The sequence below is a fragment of the Centrocercus urophasianus genome, unplaced genomic scaffold (genome assembly GCF_019232065.1).
Source record: "Centrocercus urophasianus isolate 14NV4802_14NV808 unplaced genomic scaffold, USGS_Curo_1.0 seq_21, whole genome shotgun sequence".
NCBI classification, from domain to species: domain Eukaryota; kingdom Metazoa; phylum Chordata; class Aves; order Galliformes; family Phasianidae; genus Centrocercus; species Centrocercus urophasianus.
In genome coordinates this window covers 12,338,664-12,363,252 of record NW_024884767.1, presented here as the reverse complement: position 1 = coordinate 12,363,252, position 24,589 = coordinate 12,338,664, and the positions used below count along the sequence as shown (strand labels likewise).

Here is a 24,589-nt window from a genome sequence, read left to right as displayed (position 1 = left end):
CCTATGTGGCAATAGTGGAAGTGCATGCAGTAAAATGGATAGAAGAGCACTGAAATACAAGGAAAAAATTAAGGCCTTATGCCAACTCTTCCTCTTACTTTTTATAATTCCGATAAAATACATAAATTTCTGCCCTCAGATATGTTGGCTTAGTACATCATGTCCTCTACAAAAGTCTAAGCAAAGTACATGTAAATTAACTGGTAGCAGGGCATTGTCCACAAAAGAAAAGCTAATACAGCTGATGAAACAAAGGCAGGACATTCTCACCCTGCTCTGCCTCCAGTGGCATAGCATTCCTTATTTTAATGCAGTCAGCAGGTAAGTTAACAATATTCAATACTTCAGAGCTATGATTATTGTTCCTGACACACTGTTATTGGTGCCTGGTGTGACTCTATTCATCTCACTGACCTTCAGCTGCACTGGTGAAAACATGGCTGAATCTGCAGGACTGCCTGACAGTGCCTTTTGCCTGGACACAGCTTGTCAAGTGCCTTTTCCTGCAGTCTCTTGCTCTTTCCAGGATGGATACCTTCCTGGTTTTTGGGGAGCACAGCTAGTGTGTTTTATAGTGCAATACAAAACATGGGTTCCAGGTTCTTCAGTACTTTTACAGCCCCATCCCCACCCTTTACAAAGGCTTAACAAATGATGGGCAGCAAACACCTGCCATCAAGCAGAAAGCCACACTGGATCCACTGGCTCTGCAGGTTGCTAACACCCAGACAGGTCAGCACTTGGGCAGTAGATGCAGGCAGCAGCAGTCTCACAGATATATCAGTTTCCAGGCTTTGTGTGGTGGTGGGTGCCTCCATTCCTCCTTGCTGCACTTTCAAACAGCTTAGGACATTCATATTTTGCAGAGGATGACAAAGCTTGTCCTCAAAACCCAAGCAAACCTTCATTATATTTCTTTGTTAAGGCCTCAGTTCCCTTGTAATTAAATCATACAAGAAATAGCCTACATAAAGTAGGCCAATGCATACAGGAATGTGTTGGAATACTAGCTTTTTTAGTTGTTGTTTTTTAGGGTTTGTTTTTTTGTTTTAATATAGCTGGCATAAAAAAAAAAAAAAGCTGTGTGAACATAGGGAACAAGCTGAGAGCTTTGTACTAATGCCTGTGTACTCAGAGTTCTGTGAGTTCTGGTTTGCATTATCTGGCTACAGCGTGACACTGGAAAGTGAATTTCTGAGACATGATTCAATCTGTATTTCATCCTGTAATCTAACTTACGCAGCTCTTCAGCTCCAGCAAGAATCCCTCGCTTGTCCTGCCTACTCCTTATGAGCAGAAACCACAGAAAGATGCGGAATGCCATGCTTGCTCCTTCCAGTAGCTACGGAGCAGACAGATGGAAAGGAAGTCATGTTGGCTAAGGAGTTTAAAAATAGTACCTATTGCCTATATTGCTACATGATTCTGGGGAAGATTTAAAAAAAAGTACAAATCAATGACAGCATCAGTAAAACATCTGCGAGAGAAAAAAATAAAATAAAATTGTTCCTTTGGAACATGCAGAAATATAGAAGATACCCCACTGCAAAGTAGGGCAGGAGGCTCCTGTCACACCACTGCCATCTGGTACCAAATTTCTCTACCATTTTTTATTTCCTTTAAAGACACCACATTGCCTAGCAAAACAGGAAGGGTAGGAGTCATCCTCTGGCATAGGCAGGATTGCACTGTGTGTCTTCTCCTGGTGCTACCTGCCCCCTGATCTTTGTGGAAGCAAGGATGGCTGCTGTAGTCCTCTGCTGCTAGAAGAGCTGCACTGATACAAATTGCTGAATTTGGGGAATCTCGTAGGAACAATGGAAACCTTACTGAAATAGAACGGTACTTTTCTAGGAGTTTATACTGAGCTATGGCTAATATCTCTCATGGAAAAGCAGAGAAGCATTGGTTTCAAAGTATGTATCTGTTGGGGAAAAAAACATTGGAATTAGACACGCTGTCAATTTACAACCATGTTAATGCAATCAGGATAAAATACTCCTGAATCCCACTCCTTGGAAAACGTGAGCTGGTAACTGTGGTGTAGCTCTTCACATCCCTCCTGTCCCTGGCTCCCAGCCTCTCCTATGCAGTTTTCTTGATGTCTTCTAGAAATATGACTCACAAACAAGCTCAGTAATTCTTTGCTAGCTGGTCATTGCTTCAGGATATTGGAGGATGTTGCCCGATGTGCCAGTCAGATAGAAATCATGGGGCTGACAAAATCTGCACACAAATCAGAACAAGATCTACAGCTTTATGACTGTAAAGCAAAGGGAGGCAGTAGCACAGGCAGTCATCTTAACAGGTAGGAGAAAAAGATAAGAACGTACAGATGCATGTGCGTGTAATGGTTTTAAAAAACAAAAGTCTTCAAACTTCTTTTTTTGGCAATGCTGCAGGATGATTGCAGGATGCAATGAGCATTCCTGCAGAGTGATGCTTGCACTGCAGCTTGGGCTGCTGGCTCACACTATTTGCTGTGGTACTGTTACACCTTTGCAACAGCTGAACTGGGGAACGCAACAACTGGGTCTGACACAAGGTGGCACACGGCATGCCAGGCAGGCAGCTCAAGCTGTGGCAATGGGACATGCCCACAACAGGCATTCATTCAGCTACAGAAGGCATCTGGGCGCAACCAGCTCTTGCCCTAACAGCTCATCTACATCTACAGTGGTAGACAGACACAGGGAGTTAATGGTCTGTGTACCTTTACTCTAGGCTGGTCATCAAAGAGATATTTAAAATCAAAGTCATGAATATTAATGAACAACAGTGTATAGTGCTTGCCCTCATTTTCCCTGCTTCTCTGATTGAGCACATCTCCTGCCTCAGGAAACAGTGGTTAGGCTTGATGCAGAATTAATGATAGTCTGAGAAAGTCAGTGAGCGTTTGCCTCAACTGACATATATGCAACAGAAAAAGGAAAAAAAAATAAAATTGGATATTAATACATAATGTTAGTCTGGCTCCAGAGAGCTCCAGGTAATTGATGCTGCTTTCAGGTTATCAGTGTGTTGCTTTGACTTTTGTTTCATTGGAATTCATGGTGAACTGCAAGCCTGAAGGAAGGTATGCATGCCAAAGGCCTGCCTCTTCTTCTACTATTATCCAACAAATTATTTCCCGACACACTCTGCCTTTCTGATCCTTGCTGCATGCCCCACCCACATTCCTCCCCTCCTTTTCCAGCTCCAAGGCTGGCTACAGACTTTGGGGTATCAAGGCAGGCTGTGCACCCCCAATGACAAGAAGGACTTGCTGGAGAGCCTGGCTACTCCCCAGCACCGCTAGGCCCACCTGCAGGGATGGCCAGGACCAAACATGTCATGCCATAGCTTTGAGCTGCACCATGCTGTGCAGCATTGGCACAGAGCTGGGATATGGATCACAGTGTGTACGAGGTGGCTCTTTTCTCTCCAAGCCTGGGACTGTTTAGCCTCTTGTGCTGTTTTTCTATTTTTCTTCACTGTGGTTGTCAGGAATCATGTGGTTCTTCTTCTTCTTTTTTTTTTTTTTTTTTTTTTTTTTAATCATTGCTGTCAATAATTCCCCCTTTTTCTTTTTGTATGAGCAAGACACTGCAGGTAAGCTGTTCCACCCCACTGCAACCATAGGCAATGCAAAGTATAGTAAGTATCAACAGAATTATTGCTAACCAGTGTAAACCTTCCTTAGTTAGTGCTAATAACCAGGGTGAAATGCCACCAAACAATGAACTCAGCTACTTATCAAATGGGTTCTCATTCACAAGAATTGACTGAGTGTGTTGCTTTAACCACTGTATCTGAAAGGTTAAAATACAACACATTCCATCAAAGTCTTCACACCCATGTCCCATCTCCCCCATCCTTGGAAGAAAGTTAGTGTAGCCTTGGAAGTATATGCAGGTCCGTTATTGTTTTCCACCAAGTGACACGCTATCTGCAGTCTGCAGAGACACAACAGCAGGTGACATGGACAGGGCGGAGGGCAGGGGCAGAGCGGCGAACGTCGGTGGTGGAGCGGAGAGCGAGTGCGGTGAGCGTCATAGGCGGAGCCTAAGGCGGGAGCGGGATGAGCAGCAGGAGCGGAGCAGAAGGCAGCAGCGACGGGATGAGCGGCTGGGGTGGAACCGAGGGCAGCAGCGACAGCGGGGGGGGGGGGGGGGGGGGGGGGGGGGGGGGGAGGGGATTGCGATCTCTCTTCTGGCGAGGGGGAAATAATCCGAAGAAATTCTTCTTTGTCAAATTCCTTTAAGTCCTTCCATTATTTGGTGCCATACAGACAAAGCCTTAGCAGCCATTCTGTCTTAAGTAATAGCCATCTGCACTTGTAAGGAAGGTATGTGGACATAATCAACCCCCCCAGCTTGAGCCAACCAGCATCTTCAGATGAAACAGCTACCTGCTGTTCTAATTTACGCTTCTTATCACCAAACTTGCTCTACTCTTCTTCCTCAAAGAATGTCCCTCAATATACGAACAAGTCCTCTGCCTCACCAAAGGCTAGTAATCCCAGCACTTGCTTAACAGTACTTGTATCCACCCCTCGCTTCTGAAAAAAGCACTGTAATAAGTTCAGGGCTACCTCTCCTTCCATGGTTGTATAATCAATATACAGGCTCAGGGGAGACCTCATTGCACTCTACAACTTCCTGAAGGGAGGTTGTGGTGAAGAGGGATTTGGCCTCTTCTCCCAGGCAACGAGCAGGACACGGGGTAATGGCTGCAAGTTGTATCAGAGGAGGTTTAGATTAGACATGAGGAAGAACTATTTCTCTCAGAGAGTGGTCAGACACTGGAATGGCTGCCCAGAGAGGTGGTGGAGTCGCTGTCCTGGCAGTGTTCAAGAGGCATCTGGATGACGTGCTGCGTGATGTGGTTTAGTGCTTGTGGTGGCAATGGTGATGAAGAGACAGTTTAACTAGATGATCTTATAGGTCATTTCCAACCTTGTGATTCTATGATTCTTTGATTCTGTGCTGCACTGACACAGCAAGAACCAGGACAGGATGGACTGCCAGCAATAGTCATGCAAATGCATCAGCCTAAAAGCATTCATGTATTGCCATCTCCTGGCAGGGCCATGTACAGCTGCCTGTGCAGACGCCCTTCTCAGAAGCTCACTTTTTTGAGCCAATATATATTTCAGAACTCCAAAACAGATGCCTCCACTTCTAAGAGAGTCTTCATGTGTGTGTGTGTAATGCACCATTAAATCCTGCATAGCTGATACCTGACATGGTGCAGAAATCCCTGGATAGCTGATGTAGTGCACTGACTCTCAACACCTCTAATTTCCCAGATCCAGCACAACATCACTGAAAAGCAGTGTTTTGGAAAGGGTTAGGTGCAAAAATAACAATGCATATTTTTAAAGATTTTGGGGAATTAGTTGGTTTATCTGTTCTGCCAGGTACCACCCTGTGCCAATAAGGAAGTCTTCAGTGTTGCACAACAATCACAGCAATTCAGCAAGTATACAAGCTTTGCACATCAGCAGCAAATTCAGAAATTTGAATCATTCTTGTTAAAACAATGTATTTTCTAAAACAAGGCATTTAATCTCAGTTTTAAAAGTTATTTCACAATATTTCATATTCTTAATGTAATTACAGAATAGTGAAGCTAAGAACAATTAAGTAACCCTAGAAAGAGACATTTGCTGCAAATAAAAAGGAAGAACTATTTCTCCAGTTTTCTTTAGCTTTCTTGAATGTGGTAGAACTTAAACACACATATATATTGCAAGGAAATAGTGCTGTCAGTCACTGTACAACTGGTTTTGATTTCTGCAACTGTTTTGCAACTGTTATCCCCATGAATGTTCCAATTGCACATGTAGAGCTTGACAGTTTCTCTGCAACAGAGATAATGCTAAAAAAATAGCTATATATAATCACAAGCAACAGCTACACGAGCAGTTCTTGTAGAAAAATGTTTGTTAAAAATAAATCAAAAAATGAAACCATCATCAAAGTAAGTCATGTTTGAATAACATTTAAAACATGACCTTTACACTCAGTATCTTTCAGTAGAATGTACTTTCTGAAGTATCTTGCACTGGATTCCCAAATGTTAAACTACCAAAATCACTTAGCTTTTATTTTAAAATAAACCATAAAATTAGTATCAAGAAATACATTGCTTCACAGTAAATCCAACATTTTTATAGCTGTATTTTATTCATATTATTTCACTTCTCAGTGTAACTGCCCAAAAATATCATTGCATTGCTAAGAATGTCCTGTTCACATAACAATTGAAAACATATGTTCCAAACATCTGTATGCAATAGGTATATCTAACTCTAAATCTTTTCATATTTCTTTAAAATCCCTGTATCTAGTAGACTCCTGAAATATACACAAATGCCTGTCAAATGGCTGCTTGTGGGGAACACAGAGAAGAAATTTTGATTTCTAGAATATTTAAAATGAGATTGAACAAAAATACATACAAGTAAAAATTGGGGACAGAAGTTGATTACATAATTTATATTATCACTGCTATACCTACACAGTATTGGAAACTCTGCTTGGAGCATCACAAAACCTATGGTAAGACAAAACACCTTTTTCTGAGATGTTCACAATGATTAATAATGCTAGAATTTAGGAGAGGACAAAAGTAAAGTGAATATCCATGAGCCTATTTCAAAATACTTGAGCTGGGAGTGAAATTGAGCTTCAGAAGTTATAAGCTGTGGTGAATAACCACATACGCTTTTGAAGAAAGGTTTGGAAAAAGATATGGTTCTGCTTAAAATACAACACAAGAAGCTTTGGTGTATCCAAAGACAGTGTAAAAGATGTATCTAGAGAAGGCTGAAACAACATGAAGGAAAGTTGCTGCTCCTTCAATTTTCAAAGCATAATTGTCTTTTCAGGAACTGCAGTGATAGACTTCAGGTTAGAAGACTAATTGCTTTGGTCTTTTGTCCCAAGGTGAGACCAAGCCATTGAATTCCCTGGTTTTACCATTAATAAAGTAATTCCCATTTGGGGATTCCACAAAAGAGGAGATGGTAACACCTAATGGAGTTGATGATTCCTTCTATTTTTCTACATTTTAGAAATTCACATCTCCCAGCTCCTGACTGCAAATGTTACTAACAAGGAGAATACAATTTGGTTACAAAGTAGTGGGGATAGAATCAAACACAATGTCAAAGTAACTGACACTATCACAGTAAATTTTTTTTACAGTGAAAAATGTTTATGCTATTCTTTCTCAAATAGGGAGAAGGCTGGAACAACACAATTTGAGAGCTAAGAATATCAACAACAAAAAATTAAATCCCCATCTGCACTCAAATATGTAAGAGGAAGAGGGTTGAAAGACTTTAAATAGGTTTTACTTGGCAGAAGAATGTAAAGACAATAAAGCTGTAAATAAAATGGAACGCAATGGAAGTCTATGCAAAGTCTATGCATCTGCACTTAGGTTGTGCTGCTCTACTTTGGAGCTTGACATTCTGCAAAAAAGCCAAAAAAAAAAAAAAAAAGCAACCTCACAAACAGAGCTCAGCTCTCAACTGTATATGGCGAGGGTGACAGTACAAAAATAGGTCACTTAGTTTCAGAATCTGAACTGCTTCTCTTTGCTGAAGAAAGGCAAGCTGCTGCTCACATGGCTAATGGGCAATGTCGTAATAGTAGTTCCTTAATCGCAACTCCACGGAAACGAATCCTGGTCGGTCATCAACACTGTGGAAACATGACAAAGTATCACCACAAAGGACTGAGAAAGCTGAAGAGGTTATGTGGGCAGTGCAATAGCAGGCACTTCACAGCAGTGACAACTCCTAGAGGCTATTACAGTACTTAAGGGCTACCAAAACACTGCTACAAAATGAATACCAGGAGGTTAATATTACTGCATAGCATTCAGTCAGTAGATTTATTGTCATCAAAGTTATTTTGTGATTGTGGAAGGTATTATAGGAAATGGTAAATCAGCCTCAATTAATTTGCTACTTCATTTACTTCAGTAACAATCTAGAGAAAAGAATACTTATAATGCATTAGCTTCTTTATAATGAGTTCTACAATCATACAGATAAGCTTTGTGCCATTAAGAATAGCCTCTATAAACACTACATAGCTGTACTGTCTTGATTTCCTCTATATCTCACCTCTTTTGATTTGGAAGAATAAGACTGAGCTGACAAGAAGTTCTGACAATAATGTGTTACATATTGAGATGGCTGCACTGCGTAAACTGAACTTTTTTTTTTTTTTTAGGTTTTTTTTTTCCTTTCAAATATTTGGGATATTCGAGTACAAATAAAAAGCAATACCTTTTATAGTACCTTTACTAAACTTAATGAAAGTGATTCTGTTTCACTCTGCAACTGCTACTACTTTACTGTAGTACAGAAAAAGGGCATAAATTTAATGGTTCCATGTTCTTTCTAGAATACTAGATGTAATAAAATTAAGAAAAAAGCAAGTTTTCTAGAAAGGAAATAACATAACTCTTGAAATGGAACCTAAATATCTTTAGTGAACATATTATTCACACATTCTGAATTGTGATAGTGAATATCAGATTCCGAAATCTGATAGTGAATTGGAAGAGTAAGCTACATTACAGTGGACTTTCTTTGCTTTATGGAAACCTTTCTACAGCTAAAAACAACTTCAACAAAGGAGTTCTACTCCCAGTCTTTACTTCAGTTCGGGATTTCTCCTGACCTAGATGCAGCACCCTGCATTTGGCTTGTTGATCCTCATTAGGTTCACATGTGCTCTCTTTTCAAGCCAGGTCCCTGTCCAGGTCCCTCTGGATGGTATCCCTCCCTTCCACTGCAACAACCACACTACTCAGCTTGGTGTCAACTGCAAAGTTGCTGAGAGTACACTCAATCTCACAATCTAAGTCACTGATAAAGACATTTGCTGCAGAGACTAGCTTCTGAGCAGGTAAGTCTGTACTGGCAAGGGATGTGGAGTAAAAAGTCCAACCAAAAAGCTCTTTTTAAGGCTTTTTAAATGCATTTTTGAGGCTAGCATCAACACTGCACTTGTTCTGGGAGCTGGCAACTTGTGGGCAGGCTCCAGAGTCACTGGGGTGGAGCTGGCACATTAGCGGCATTAGTTTAAACTCCCGCCCTCAACCTTCATGCCTGATAATAAGCTTTAAATAGCTTTGGGGAGCTTGTTTCCACCTACTGAACACACCAGGTGAATAACCATTGTTTCTGCTCACTGAGAAAGGGAAGGTTCAGTAAGTGAGCATAGCACACACGTCCCATAGGGTGCTACATTTGTGCATGTGGGAGGTGGGTCTAGTGGTGAGAACTGTAAGCTTTGGTCCCTCCTTGCTCAAGAGACTGGCTTTCCTTGTCAGTCTCTGAGACCACAGGCTGAAACATGGTCTCCATCAGACAGCGGACTTATTCTAAGAAGACCATGGTGACCCAGACAGAGAGCTTGGTGAGAAATGTCACTGTTCAGGTCTCTTGCTGCAGGGAGTGCCTGAGTCTACTTCTGCCCAGGGAGAATGGCAGGGACTCCACCTGAGTGAGGTGTGAGCAGGTGGACTACTTAGCCTAGTGGTGGAACTTAAAGATGAGGTGCAAAGACTTAGGGCCATCAGGGAGTGTGAGCGGGAGATTGACTGGTGGACTTAATGCTGGCTTACCAGAGGGAAGGATTCTGGGAAAATACTTCCAGAAAGGTGATGGTCCTGTCACAATTGGACAGACCTGGCTGATGAGGAAGGTTGGAAGAGAGTCCCAGCTCGGTGTCACAGGAGACACCCGCCTGCCTAGCCCACTTCCCCAGCTCCCTTTAAACAACAGGTTCCAGTTGCTGGAAGTTGAAGGGAAGGTGAATGAAGAGGGATGGAGGATCTGCCTAGGAGAGAGCCTAGGGCGAGGTGGTCACCCCCACGCCTTGAGACTGCCTCTGACAGTAAAGAAAGAAGGGTGGTCGTGGTGTGTGACTCCCTTCTCAGAGGAATAGAGGGCCCCATATGCAGACCTGACCTGTCAGGGCCATCAGGAAGCGTGCTGCCTTCCTGGGGCTCAGGTCAGGGACATAACCAGGAAACTCCCTCAGCTGGTTAGGTCATCTGATTATTTTCCATTACTTGTAGTTCAGGTGGGCAGAGATGAAATTGCTCAGACAAGCCTACGCATGATGAAAAAAGATTTGAGGAGTTTAAGGCGTTTAGTTCAAGGATCTGGAGCTCAAGTGATCTTCTGCTCTACACCTTCAGGGCCAATAAGGGACACTGAGCAGGACTGGAAAGCACGAGCAATGAATAATTGGGTCGGAGGCTGGTGTCAAGCCAGGAACTTTGGGTTCTTTGATCATGGGGCAGTTTACTCAGCCCCTGCCTGTCTGTCTGTGGAACCCACCAATCTCAAAGGGGGCAATAAATACTAGCACAGGAGCTAGCGGGGCTTATTGAAAGAGCTTTAAATTAGCTACAAAGGGGGAAGGGGACAAAACAGGCCTCACCAGAGATGAGCCTAGGGGAACGATGCTTGAGCTGGGGGTGAAGTGCACCCACACCAATGCACGCAACGTGAGCAACAAGCAGGAAGAACTGGATGCAATGTGAGTCAGGCTAATTATGACCTTGTTGCTATTACTGAAACATGGTGGGACCACTCACATGACTGGAGTGCTGTGATAGGTGGCTACAAGCTCTTCAGAAGGGATAGATGAGGAAAGAAGGGTGGTGGTGTGGCCCTTTATATTAAACACTGTTTTGAGGTTGAAGAGCTTGGGGTTGAGAATGATATAGTTGAGTGTCATCAGGGGGATGGCTGTAGGGGTGATATCTTGGTGGGGGTCTGTTACAGACCGCCTAATCAGGATGAAGAATTGCACAAAGCATTCTATGAGCAGCTCGTGGAAGTCACACGGTCACCAGCACTTATTCTCATGGGAGACTTCAACTTCCCTGATATATGTTGGAAATATAACACAGCACAGAGGAAGCAGTCCAGGAGGTTTCTAGATTGTGTGGAAGATAGCTTCCTTATGCAATTGGCAGGAGAGCCTGCCAGGGGTGGTGCTCTACTAGACCTGGTCTTCGCTAACAGAGAAGGACTGGTGGGAGAAGTGAAGGTTGGGGACTGTCTTGGGCAGAGCGACCATGGAATTGTAGAATTCTCCATTCTTGGGGATGTCAAAAGAGTGACCAGCAAAACTACTTTCTTGAACTTCCAAGAAGGCGCTTGTAGCGCGGGTCTCTTGGGAGTTGCTTCTCCAGGGTAAAGGGGCCCAGGAAGCCTGGATGCTCCTCAAGATGGAAATCGTAAAGGCACAAGAACAGGCTGTCCCTGAGTGCCATAAGGCGAGCCGTGGGGGAAGACGACTGGTGTGGATAAGCTGGGAACTACTGTTGAGACTCAGGGAGAAAATCAAAAGAAAAACTGAAAAACTGGAAAGAAAAAAACTGAAAGAAAAAAGAAAAATTGAGACATAGAATGAATAAGTTGACAACAGAACTTTGAAACTTCTGTCCTGGAAATCAAAATGAAATGAAAGAAAAATGTTTCCTTAATTTCAAACTTACTTTTCTAAATACGTCAGACTGACTTTTTGGTGGAGTAAATTGTTTTTAATGGAATAAATTGTTTTCGATGATACACAATTTTTTTGTATATTTTTGCTCAAGCAAAAAATAGATCATCTGTGCAGAATCAGGTTCCTGTACTATACTCATTACTTCACATTGTTCTCTTTTGAAAGCACAACTGACTCCTACCTTTTCAGATTGCTTGTAAGCTGAAATCTAGTTGATACAATATGCTTTGAAATATTCTTATTTCATGCTTTCTAGCTACCAACCATGTAGATTAAAATATACCACTATTAAAAGAAAGAGATCACACTCACTTGTACGTCCAACATAATTTCATTAAGTCATAGACTTCCACTGGACAGGCTTCAGGACGTTCCATTCGTTCTCCTCTTTCAATCATCTGTGCAACTTCGCCGCCTTTCATTCCCTGGAATAGGATGATCAGAGCAGTCTTCTGAGTTGCATATGATTTACAGTACATGTTAGTATAGTATAAAACAAAGAGAAGTTTGGAGTTGAACTGGGGGCTGTCCTTTGACTTGTCTGTTAGAACAGATGGGTTCTAAAGCCTTATTTGACCTGTAGCAACCCTTCCACGCAGGGAAAAATAGGTGATGGTTTGAATTTGCTCTACATTTTTATATTAAAAGAACTGACAGAAAGAATTACTCACTTTATAGGGCTTTTGCCCATAAGAGAATGCTTCCCACATTAAAACTCCAAAGCTCCACACATCACTTTTGCTAGAAAACTTGTAGAAATTCATGCATTCTGGAGCATACCACTTGACTGGCCATTTTCCGTGACTTTGTGCCTAAAATACGGAATAACAGAAAATAAGAGAAGCAGACTTGAGACAGTAGCAAGTGGTAAACAACGCTCATATTCACAGAAGCCAATTTTACTTGGATTTTCATGTGTTCATACTAGCATTTCTGATATAGTCTGCCTTAGAGAAATTGGCAGCAGCTTCTTCAATACCATTACAAAATTGTTCCTAATCTCCCAAACTCAAATAAAGCATTGGAATTAATGCTGTGGTAAAGCAAAGCTTAGTTAAAGGACCTAGCGATGTGTTTGTTAAGCTCTGTCAAATAAAGATTTTTCAACTCTTACAAAAGAGATACCAACTTAGCCAGGAGGAATCTTGAGCTTTTATTTCAGATTACGTCAGTGCTTTATTTCAGAGCACAGTAACTGCTTTGTGACAAACTGCAATTTGATGACATCATGCTAAACGTGCTACAAGAGTGCAAACATCAGACCATATTGGCACAGTGCTATATCTGTTGAGATAACCCTGCAGCATTTTTTGCAGTTGTGAACGGAATGAGCCTTTGACACCAGATCTCAACCCCCTGACAATCTAGGCAAGCTGGAGGTGATTTAAGATGCTGCTGCCTTTTCTGGCAGCAGTTACTGTTCCCATAGGAAGGTCATCAGAGGGAAGTATGTGCTTGCTCCTCCTCTGCAATATTTCATGGTCTGGCTTACTGGTTTTAAACAACTGATGAAAGAAAAGGCAGTAGGATAGAATAATTTTAACTGCAAGAGCAATATATAGGAAAAGGAGATGCATACACTATCAAGGCTTTAGCTCCCATTTACCTCACTAAATGTGGCACTTATTTTAGTATCTTTTGCTGCACAAAGATTGTGGTAATTTAAAATAAAGCTGAACAAAATTTACCTACGTCAAATGATTATTTCCCACCTGTACCCCTTCGACAAACTCCCCAAATCTCATTCTGTTATTTAGTTAGACAGATTGCCAACCTGTATTTTCCTTTGACATGATGCAAACCAAGTGTAAAATTAGTATTTGCAACAAAGATAGTTTCAACTTCTATGGAAGGAAATATCTCATTTCCACAGTAAATTTCAATCTTCTAATGGTAAATTTACCAAAGAAATAACTAAATAAGGGACTAGCTTTTCCCTCCCTATTCATCTCTTAACTTTGATCACACACTTTGAAAATTCATGATTACTACTAGCAGACTATAAAATATTTAGTGTATTTCTTCCTTTCAACTTTTAAACACAACGGCTCTTAAATAAAAAAAAATCTTAGGCTATATTAGTAAACAGCTTTGACAACTTGTGCAAATCTTACCTTGTAATAATTTTCATCAGCACTAAGAGCCTTAGATAGTCCAAAGTCACTGATTTTGGCATAATGCTGGGTGACTAATAGTACATTCCTTGCAGCCAGATCCCTATGTACAAAGTTATTCTCCTCCAGATATTTCATCCCCATGGAAACCTGATGTACAAGTTCTGTTATATTCTTTTCTGTGATGTGCCTGAAAATCATAATTGAGTCTTTAAGAGGTCTGTAGTTCATTTTCATTATTTTTCAAGGAGTTCAAACACAAACTTGTTTGCACACATTACATACATATATAAAATATATTAGTAACAAGATCCATTTACGTTAACAAAGATTTAATTAGAACAGGCAACATAAGAATGTCTTGATCATATCAATAAACTGTGATCGTATCCATAAAGAACATCCAAAAATTCTTTTATTCAAAATGCACTATCTTACAAAAATATTTGACATTTAGGAGACATTTTCAATATAATTATGTCCCAGTGAAGATTATCTATAATAGCTAATTATTACATAAGATAAAAAGACCTTCCTCTTGTTTTTTTCTACCCCTTTGGATAAATACTATGAAATGGAATCAAAGCTTACACACCTATTTTTTTGCAAAAACTTGTTCAGTGGCCCAAGTTCAGCCATTTCCATTACTAACATCCAGGCCTCTGCTTCACATATACCTATCATTCGGACTATATAGGGGTTGTCCAGTTGCTGCATTACATTTGCTTCTCTCAGTAACTCATCCTTTATGGCTGGATCATTACTCTCGTTCTTAAGAATTTTTACAGCCACTGGCTTGGCCCCCCTGCAAAAGAGAATCCCCTGGGATTAGTTGCTGAAAAATCTGCATGTAAATTTATACAATCTCCAAGTTATGTTTCTGCACACATAGTTCAAACAGTGATAAAAGATAGAACTGAATACTTGGACAGGAAGCAATCTGACTGCAATGGGAATAACTCTCTACCAAATGATCAGAAGCAAAAGAAATAAAATGGAGAGAACGAAAACTAGAAGTAATCGTTAAAAAGTCTAAACAAGTCTGAAAACAAAGGCACTGAACAAAATTATCCTTCCCATTCTAATTAGTCTTAACTAATGAAAGTGGAAAGATTTCCAAAAAGGTATCTGTTATGTTGAGAGCCCTCAGAGGAAAAATTATAAGGGCTTTCTCAGCACTGATGTGTTTTGGACCTCAGACAATGCAGCACTTGCAAAGCCCCAAGGCAAGTGCTCCCACCTGCTGAGAAACTAAGTCTCCTCCTGCAACCTACAGCACCGATGAGATGACAGAGCTTAAATGTGAACAACTACTGATAAACAAAACTACAGCCCTTCAAATTCCCTCAGAAAATACCGGAGAATGAAAATTCCTCCTTGATTCTGAAAATCTGGGTTAAAGAACTGCCTCCAGCTTTAATCTGTGAAAGCATATACATAAGCTTCCATTTAAGCAACATACTGGTAACAGTTTATTATGAAGATGCATGAATAGTCAGGTGACTTGACTTCTGCCAGTATAAACAGGGTATGTTCCTACTGTAACTCCATGATAAGAAAGGCCACAACATCTTCTGTCTGTTTGAAAATCAACGTTACAGCTTCATGAAACAGGTATTCATCATACTATTTTAGGTGAGAATCCATTCGCTACAGGCAAGCTGTACATGGCTCTCTACACTATCTCACACAGAGAGACTGTGCAGACCAGTCACATGAATGCCCACACAATTTCTGGAGAAAGGCACAGAGCTTCTTACTCTACTGTAACTGATAGCAGAGTCATAGAATGATAGGAGGCACTTCCCCACTTTGAAGACAAAAATAACAGCTGGGCAGTGACTATGCCGCATTTCCTGGAAATAGAAGGAAACACTTACTTTTTCATCTTATAGAACCCTTTCTTTACAGTGCCAAAGTTGCCAGAGCCAAGTTCTCCTTCCTCTAGGGTTAACAATTTCCTATCAAGAGTGACATTTTTTGGTTTAATTTCATCTGGGTCAGCATACGGACTTTCATAAACCTCAGTGTCCATGGGTAAGGCCTCTCTCTGATCACCTGCAGTTCAAGGAATAAACAAATAAGAGATTATGTGAGACTATGCTGCTTGCACAGGTGCTATATTCAACATACCCATGCTCAGTGTTAACTGCTGCATCTTTGTATTTGTCTTAAGAAAGCATTATAAAAAAACCTCATACAGTCCAACTACACACACTTTAGAACATTCTCAAAAAGAGTGATTTTTATATGGTGACATGTTCTCACTTCTGAGCAATTGCTTAATGTGAAACAAGGATGTTCCTTCACAGAAGGAAGGTTAAAGACATGCTCTTCTCCTTAGCACTTCAGCATTCAAACAGTTCACTTCAGTTCTCAAACAGTTCTTCACTCCAATTGCAGTATTTGCAGCTTTCTTAAAGCCTAGGCATCAGACTGGCAGTGTGAATTCAGTGAGGCACAGTTCTCTTTATGAAGGGCAAGGATGCAGCTTTTAGAGTCAAGGAGGTAATAAACCTCCAACTTCTACATGGAAAAAGGGATTCCTGTTAAATCACTTTTATTATAGACACTGACATCGGGCTTGAGCTGTGACAGCGATATGCCAATAAACAATATGGCATAAAATACAAGTAAAGAAGAAATATGGGTTGTGGTAAGAGCTCTTGTATAAAGAAAAAAGGTGGTATTTGCGTAATAAACTTTTGCCTACCTTTCTCTGCTTCTATTAGACCTCTTGCCCTTTGCAGTACATAAGGATTAAAAGGTGTTTGGTCATCAGATGGGGGACCAATAGGTGCCTGGAGCTGTAGCACACAAATAGAATTTTTAAACTGAGCAAAATATAGTAAGTTAAAAACTTTTTCTTTTTTTTTTTTTTTTTTCCCAGAAAATTATGGCATGATTGCAAGAGAAACACAGGTGAGAATCAAAGAGTAAGACAGAGGTTAAAAAAAAAAAAAAAAAAAAAAAAGCTTATTAAATTATTGAGGTTATTGCTTGAGTAAACATGCAGGCCAAATAACACACACATTGCTGCATCTCAAGAAGTTACAGGAAATATTTCAAAACAGTAAATCTGCGAGAAGTAACTGGAATAGGTCATGCACAAATCTTATCCTGCAGATGTTAAATTTATATGCAGTTATAAATCCGCCATGTAACATTATAAATCTAATTTCTCTTTTCCCTTTTGTCTTTCTCCTCCCTCCAAGTTATCTCCAAGCTATCTCTCACCATATCTGGGCCACAGAGGAACTGCCAGAATGAATGAAAAAAAAATCCCAAAAACCCTGTTTATCTCATGGATGTTACAAAGAAAATCCAATTGAAAGAAAAGAGGGTAAAAGAAAATTTACTAAGTTTGAATAACTGAATATCATAGAGTAGTCTGTTTGTCTTTCTAGTCTGAGGAAGCAGAAAATGACCCGATCGCTAGTATATTTGAACAACTGATTCACTATGAAGCACATAGATGACTGTAGCAGAAGTCTGCTCATTCTGGAGTCGCTGGCCGGAAGGATGACTCTTACACAATAAAGTACAGAAGAGTGAAATTTATTTGCTCTATTTTATTGTGAACTGGAAGAGAGCAGTTCTAAGAATAGAAAATTACAGAAATTACTTTTTCAGTTCAGTACTTCAGTTCCTTTCACAATGTAAAAACTTTAGTGATGAATGATTTCATGCTCCCCAAAGGAGGGCATCAAAAACACAGGTTCAGACACCAATAAGAGTTGCTCAGTTCTCATAAGAAATAAAAATATATTGTACTTGCAAAAACCTGGATAGGGCTATTTTTCAAATATCCAAATGTTTATTTATTTATCTTTAATAACTGAAGCTTTCTGTGGCATCAATTCCTTCCTGAAGTAGTTGTGGTTTTCAAGTAATGAGAAACAGAGCTTGGGAAATGTCTAGGAGTTAATTATTGTCATTTTATCAATTGGAAGAAGCTTTTTGATCCAGGAGGTAGAGAAAATTAAATCATAAAACATGATCTGCTCAAGTGGATGAAGCAGAAGAGGTTTTGCTACTTGGAATTTACAGCAAACCAGAAGAAGGAGACAAACTCCGCAAGATTCTGATTTGTTGGGATGGGTGTGGTGGTGGCATCAGAGATGGTAAAATTTCTGACTGGCCTTATTCAGTCCTGTGGAACAGTGTTGAAAAGGCAATTTACTGTCCGGGAGGCCAGCAGAGTAGTGATACAATTCTGACATAGGTCAGGGATAAAACTGATTAGCCAACTTCAAGAACAAGGAGAAGAATGCTAAGAAACAAGATTCATTCTTTCTCCTACTCCTGTTTTTCTAGTGTAGCAAAACCTTGCCAAATCTGCAATTTAAAATCTGCACTTCCAAGGCTCAATATAACTCTATTTGAAGCACAGGTCACATGCTTTGTTCAAAAGAAAAAGAAAAAAAATGAAAAAAAAAATCACTTAAATTAGATAAATATATCTAAATATTGCAGAACAGCAAGGCAGAAACTCTTTCAGAAGTTCAAAAGGCACTGGGCAATCCCTCAAGCTTAAAAAACACAGAGGGCATATGCTCTCATAGAATACTAGAATGGTTTAGCTTGGAAGGGAGATTTAAGATCACCAAGTTCCAACCCCTGCCATAAGCAGGGACAACTCCCTCTAAACCAGATTGCTCAAAGCCCCATCCAGCCTGGCCTTGAATACTTCCAGGGACGGATAAATTCATAACCCCACTGGGCCACCTGTTCCAGCATCTCACCACCCTCACCGTAAAGAATTTCCTTCTTATATCCAGACTAAATATACCCTCTTCAAGTTTAAAACCATTTCCCCTCATCCTGTCAGTACCTGCCCTTACAAAAAGTCCCTCCCCAGCTTTCCTGCAGACCCCCTTTGAGTACTGGAAGGCTACTATAAGGTCTTCTTGGAACCTTCTCGTCTCCTAACTGAAGAGTCCCAGCTCTACCAGCCTGTCCTCATAGGAGAAGTGCTGTACCCTTCTCATCATCTTTGTGGCCAACTTCTTGAGGTTAGCACCAGCCCACCTATCAAGCCTGTCCAGGTCCCTCTGGATAGCATCCTCTTCCTTTTAGGGTGTCAACTGCAGCACTCAGCCTGGTGTCTTCTGCAAACTTGCTGAGAGTGCACTCAATCCCACTGTCTATAACCCTTACAAAAACATTAAATAACACTGAAGAACACCATTCACCACCCATCTCTGTTTGGACACTGAGCTTTTAACTGCAACACACTGAGTGCGACCATCCAGCCAATTCCTTGCCTAGCAAGAGGTCCACCCACCAAATTCATTTTTTTCCAATTTGGAGAGGATGATGTCATGCAGGACTGTGTCAAACGTTTTTCACAAGTCTAGATAGATGATGACGTTTTGCTCTTCCTCTATCCACTGATAAATTATCTCCATTGTAAAAGACCACCAAGTTTGTCAGACATGACTTGCCCTTGATCAAGCCAAGCTGGTTACCACCAATCACCTGTTCCTTATTTTCCATATATGTGATTAGGACTACCTAAGGACCAGAGAAGTAGTTAGATGTCCCTGGTTTCAGGCTCAGTGTATGAACTGACATATTTTTCACTGGCCAAACAACACTGATGTACACCACATTTGTCTCACAAGTAGAAAATCACCTGTGCAGAACAGCTGGTAAAAATATTCTCATTAAAAGGTGTTGACTCCTTAAATGGGAAGTGTAGAGACATTTCCTCTTCTTTGTAATTCAAGAGCAAAACAAATGAATCTGAAATAATTTGATGATCACATCCAGGAACTGCACTAAAAAATGAGTGCATTAATTCCCATGCTTATAAATAAAACTGCAGGTATGAACTGGAGATAGCCCACTGACGTTAAATCTAACAAACTTTTGAAGGAATTTTGTCTCAGAAGGCTTCTACTCTTTGAAATAAGTGATAATATCTTATATATCATTAGAGGTAGTTAAGTTAACTAACAGTTACATAATTGTGGAATGATATTCCCTGTTTTGCAGCATAATTAAACGGCTTAACAAAGGCTTTTTCATTAATATTTTGGTTTGAACTGTAATTTTATGTTTCAAATGTATCTTTTCATAGCTCCTAGTAGTAATACAGGAATATTGGTTAGCACTCAGAAAACCTCAAATAGCATTCTCAACCTTAGTCCTGCCAATTATGTATCCAAGGCACATAGCACCCTTCAGTCCTTTGAACAAGTTGTTCAAGCAGAAAGGCCAGAATTTCTCTCTTGCAGTCAAGAGTAGCAGTCTATAAATGGAGGAACGAGGTACTTATCTTTGTATGTACAGTGGTCTGAGTAAGAGTACAAAAACCCCTGCCTTATTTTGAACCGTTATTTCAATTTAGAGTCCCTTCTGCCCTATGCTTTAACAGCAGCAAGTTTAATTGTGCAGGTCTTTCTGAGAAAAGGAGCTTTGCCTTAGTACAACCAAATTATAGACTAGGGGACATTCTTACCAGAATAGAGAATGAGTGAAACACCTATGGATTTGCTTTTACAGTTAAAACACAAAGAGGAAAGTGTCTGCCAGAGAAATCCCTTAAAAATGGCACAGGTTATGTAACATCTTATGGCGTGCACACTGGTAAACTGTGAAGCCAGGTGTCATTTAGGATCAGAGGTAATGGCCTTAAGTTGTGCTAGGAGAGCTTCAGATTGGATATTAGAAATAATTTCTTCTCAGAAGGAGTGGTGAAACTCTGGAATAGGCTGCTCGGGGAGGTGGTGGAGACGCTGTCCCTGGAGGTGCTCAAAAACATGTGGATGTGGCACTGAGGGATGTGGTTAGTGGACATGGTGAGGATGGTTTGATGGCTGGAATACATGATCTTCTTACAGGTACTTTCCAACCTTAAAGATTCTATGACTCTATGATTTTATTGTCATTTTATGTCTTCATACTAGACCTCTATATCCCATGAATGCGTTTTTCAGCTAGTGTTTAATTTTAATTGGTTAAAATTCTCAGATGCACACTCTTGCCACTCTTTCCTTAAATAAGGACTGGCCATACAGATGTAGCAGTCCTGTGCTAACACAGCAATATCCACAATAAGAGGAAAGCAGAAGAGGCAGAGTTTGCACTCAAATGCAGGTTCTTTTGTAGTAGAAGGAACATCACTTTCTATTTAAGGATAAGGCCACAGTAGGATAACCCCTCAGGAACTATGACAGCATCTTGTTGAATGAGATCTACTTATTGTTTGTTTTAAAATATGAATGAAATGGCACAAATTACTCTAGATCTCATTTTTACAGCAAATATTGTTATTTCATGGTAGAGATTGTATTTATGAAATTAATCTGTACAGTAAGTGTTATTTCTTTTCACGTTCATAATTCTGATTTGCAATAACCCAAACGTATATGCAAAACCACAAAAATAATTTTATTTTGCCAAACCAAACTGTGTAGCAAAATGCAGAACAAAGGCCTTAGTAGCAAAGTCCTCAATGAACTTTGGATAAAACTTAACAGTAGCCACTAGGTGGCACAAGGTCACTTATACTTTCATCAGAAAAGACAGTTTTATGAGCAAAGAAGCTGGAAAAAAAAAATGTTCAGAGTGCTAAAAATACACCTAAATAGCCAGTCTGTGAAAAAAATACATATTGTATAAAAAGTCACACAGAACCAGCATATTTTTCAAGTCTGAGAAAAATATAACATTGTAAATTTTACATTTTACTGTCTGAAAGGTTTTGATGCAAGAAAAGCAACCTAAGTAACCAGGCGTAATGATTTAAAGTCAGCTTCGTGTTTGTCCATTTTTCTGAACAAAGCCAAATCACAACTCTCTTATCTAATATATCATAGAACCATAGAATGACGTGGGTTGAAAAGGACCACAATGATCATCTAATTTCAACCCCTCCTGCCTGGGTTGGTGCCAGGGTCGCCAACCAGCAGACCAGGCTGCCCACAGCCACATCCAGCCTGGCCTTGAATGTCTCCAGGGATGGGGCATCCACAGCCTCCTTGGGCAACCTGTTCCAGTGTGTCACCACCCCCTGTGTGAAAAACTTCCTCCGAAGATCCAACCTAAACCTCCCCTGTCTCAGTTTTAAACCATTCCCCCTTGTCCTATCACTATCCACCCTCATCAACAGCTGTTCCCCCTCCTGTTTATAAGCTCCCTTCAAGTACTGGCAGGCCACAATGAAGTCTCCCCAGCGCCTTCTTTTCTGCAAGCTAAACAATCCCAGTTCCCTCAACCTTTCCTCATCAGATAGAGCCCTCTGATCATCTTAGTGGCCTCTTCTGGACCCTCTCCAAGAGCTCCATGTCCTTCTTGTACTGGAGGCTCCAGGCCTGGATGCAGTACTCCAGATGGGGTCTCACCAGAGCTGAGTATAAGGGGACAATCACCTTCCTCTCCCTGCCAGAGACATATATTTTAATATATTTTAATCAGGATTATCAAATACAGTATAAGTAAAAAAAATTCTCATTCTGAAAAGCATCTCTAGGGCTTTTTGTGTTGATCATTTTTGTTACAGAGCAAATAGCATTGAATAAACAAACAAGTAAGCAGCAAAATAAGAGACTCACAGAACTACTTCTAGGTAGAAAAGGGGCATAAAAGTTATTCTTAGCATAAAAAAAAGCCTGTTTAAACCCCCTGCTATGTGCAGGGTCGCCACCCGCCAGACCAGGCTGCCCAGAGCCACATCCAGGCTGGCCCTGAATGCCTCCAGGGATAGCATGCTTCACAAGTGTACCAACTATTAAAAAGCATGATTTTCTGTCCACAGAACATTTTTACTAGCACCAGACTTTTTCCTTCGACTCCCTCACATTGCCTTTCCCATTCTCCTTGGTCTTGCAACACCTTACACTTGTTTAAATGTAATTAACTTCAATGCATAACAAGATTTGTGCACAAGTTCTGTAGGAATATATTTTGTGTTTGTTATTAACAAACTGTGTCCCTGAATGTCTTCTGTCAAAGTTTAGTGAACAAGCCAATTTTCTAGGAATTATATTTTCCATTAGAAATGTCACTTTCTTTTTTTTTTTTTTTTTAAGTGACTACTCTGTGAAATTTATTTTATCCCTCATGGATTTTTTGCAGACATGTTGAGAACAGTACTAATTCTACATTTTGGGATGTGAAAAATTGCTTCAAAATAGCCCAATTTTCAAAACGTCTTTAGAAATTGTTTAGTTCTATAGAATTAAGGCTGGAATTGTGCAGATGATTTGTAAAGAAGGCAGCTTACAAAACCTGCACAATCTGTTTGTTAGTAGTCAAGACACACATTTAGTAATAGCAAGCAAAAAAAAAAAAAAAGAAGAGTGAAATTAGCCAAGTGTAAGTCCTTTTAACTCAGTTGATAACCTAAAAAGACTGTATAAAGCACCTTTTTGCTGCCAGCCTTTGGAAAGGTGTACGATTTGATTCTTGAGATAATTCCACCTCTTGCCCAACTCTAGAAACCACAATGTCAAAGAGGAACAGTAAATGTGCCAGAAAAATTACTAAAGGTATATTACAAAACGCATGTAGTATACAAGAAAAAAACACTCCCAACATTTTTCTCATACGTGTCTGGTAAGTGCACGTATGAAATATCAAACAAACGTAGTATGTGAAATCTTAGCAATAAAATTGATTTAAACTGTAATATTCTTAACCATCTTGAATCTGTGCATATGCCTTATGAGAGAAAGCACTGAGACCTTAGCTGAAGTGAGCAAACTGGAAACACCTGTGATGTTTCACTTTCATCTACCACTTTGCTGGTGCATTGTCTGTTCCTGTCTGATCTCTTACAGCTACCACATCTTCTGAAAAATTGCTGCTCCCATGCTGTATTCTGCAGATGACTATTAAAACATAGGATCTTGCACTTCTTCTTAATAAACTCCATTCTGTTCTTTTTTTCTTTCTTTTTTTTTTCTTTTCCTTTTTTAACAAAACAACTTAATTTAAACTTAATGGAAGTAACCTAAGTAAAAAGAAGATACAGATTTTGTGCATAAGGGTTTGTAATTTTTCTGTGTTCTTTTCAGGATACATTTCTGTTTTTACAATCTGAATTCATTATATTTCAGGTTCTGCATATACAAATATCTACGCAAGTGCTCATAAGTTGAGTTGCAATTTTTGCACAAATTTGTTCATGTATGACAACCTGGCAATATTAACTGAAGTCTTTGAACTCCCTAAATAATAATATTAATTTGATTTTTTGACTTTATACATTTATTTCTCTTATCCGTTGTGTTTTTTTTCTTCTATCATGGCAAACCTTAAGTATAATGACTACTGCTCAATTCTGAAAATATGCAGGTGTGATCAAGCTCCTTTATGTCAACCATTTGCCAGAGAAATACACATTCAGGGTTGGAAGTGATCTCATACAACTGTGACTACTTATAAGCAAGGCATGTAGTCTTGACAAACCACCAGGGCCCCTTCTGAGTGGAAAGAAGTAGGCACTTACGAATACACAGTAATGGATTTTATGCTCAAGTGACTGCTAGGCAGGTTCTCTCTTTTCCTCAAAAAAATCCTCAAAAAACAAGCCTTCAGGATTTGTTAAGACTGGCTGCTCTTTTGAGTTGATTTATGTTAGGCAAGAATAATCATAACTTATTAGCAAGTCTTTTACCTGTAAAGCACAAGAGTCATCATTACTGTAATACACTGATGAAAAATGGAAGAATTTGGCCCATTTACTTTCTTTTGTAGTATTCCTGAACTGAATGTGCTTGCTCTGCCACTGTAACTGTGTGTATGCTAGATTATATGCATGTGGCCTGTCTGGTGTGCTTAAACATCCCATTCATACTCATAAATGATGCAAGTCCAAACGTTGGGACATTTGAAAAACAGTACCTACTTTGACTGTATAATTCCATTACTTTAAATGGGTGCCTGACTTTCAGAAACAGATATGAATATGATTGCTGATGGGTCCATGGG

The 24,589-nt window shown here is 40.0% G+C and overlaps 1 protein-coding gene across 2 annotated transcripts in view; it reads right to left on the bottom strand.

The window, feature by feature from the left end:
- Positions 1 to 5,433: 5,433 nt before the first annotated feature.
- Positions 5,434 to 24,589, bottom strand: part of SYK (spleen associated tyrosine kinase) — a 45,493-nt gene continuing 26,337 nt past the window's right edge. Inside the window, exons 7-14 of one of the 2 annotated variants that reach the window (XM_042823071.1) lie at positions 23,022 to 23,090; positions 16,362 to 16,455; positions 15,529 to 15,706; positions 14,244 to 14,453; positions 13,649 to 13,838; positions 12,206 to 12,346; positions 11,847 to 11,959; positions 5,434 to 7,694 (exon numbers count right to left, since the gene is read on the bottom strand). In XM_042823071.1, the coding sequence (XP_042679005.1) occupies positions 7,622 to 7,694; positions 11,847 to 11,959; positions 12,206 to 12,346; positions 13,649 to 13,838; positions 14,244 to 14,453; positions 15,529 to 15,706; positions 16,362 to 16,455; positions 23,022 to 23,090 (1,068 nt within the window). In that variant the 3' untranslated portion in view covers positions 5,434 to 7,621. The remainder of the gene's footprint in view (positions 7,695 to 11,846; positions 11,960 to 12,205; positions 12,347 to 13,648; positions 13,839 to 14,243; positions 14,454 to 15,528; positions 15,707 to 16,361; positions 16,456 to 23,021; positions 23,091 to 24,589) is intronic. The other variant, XM_042823072.1, reaches the window with a different exon arrangement.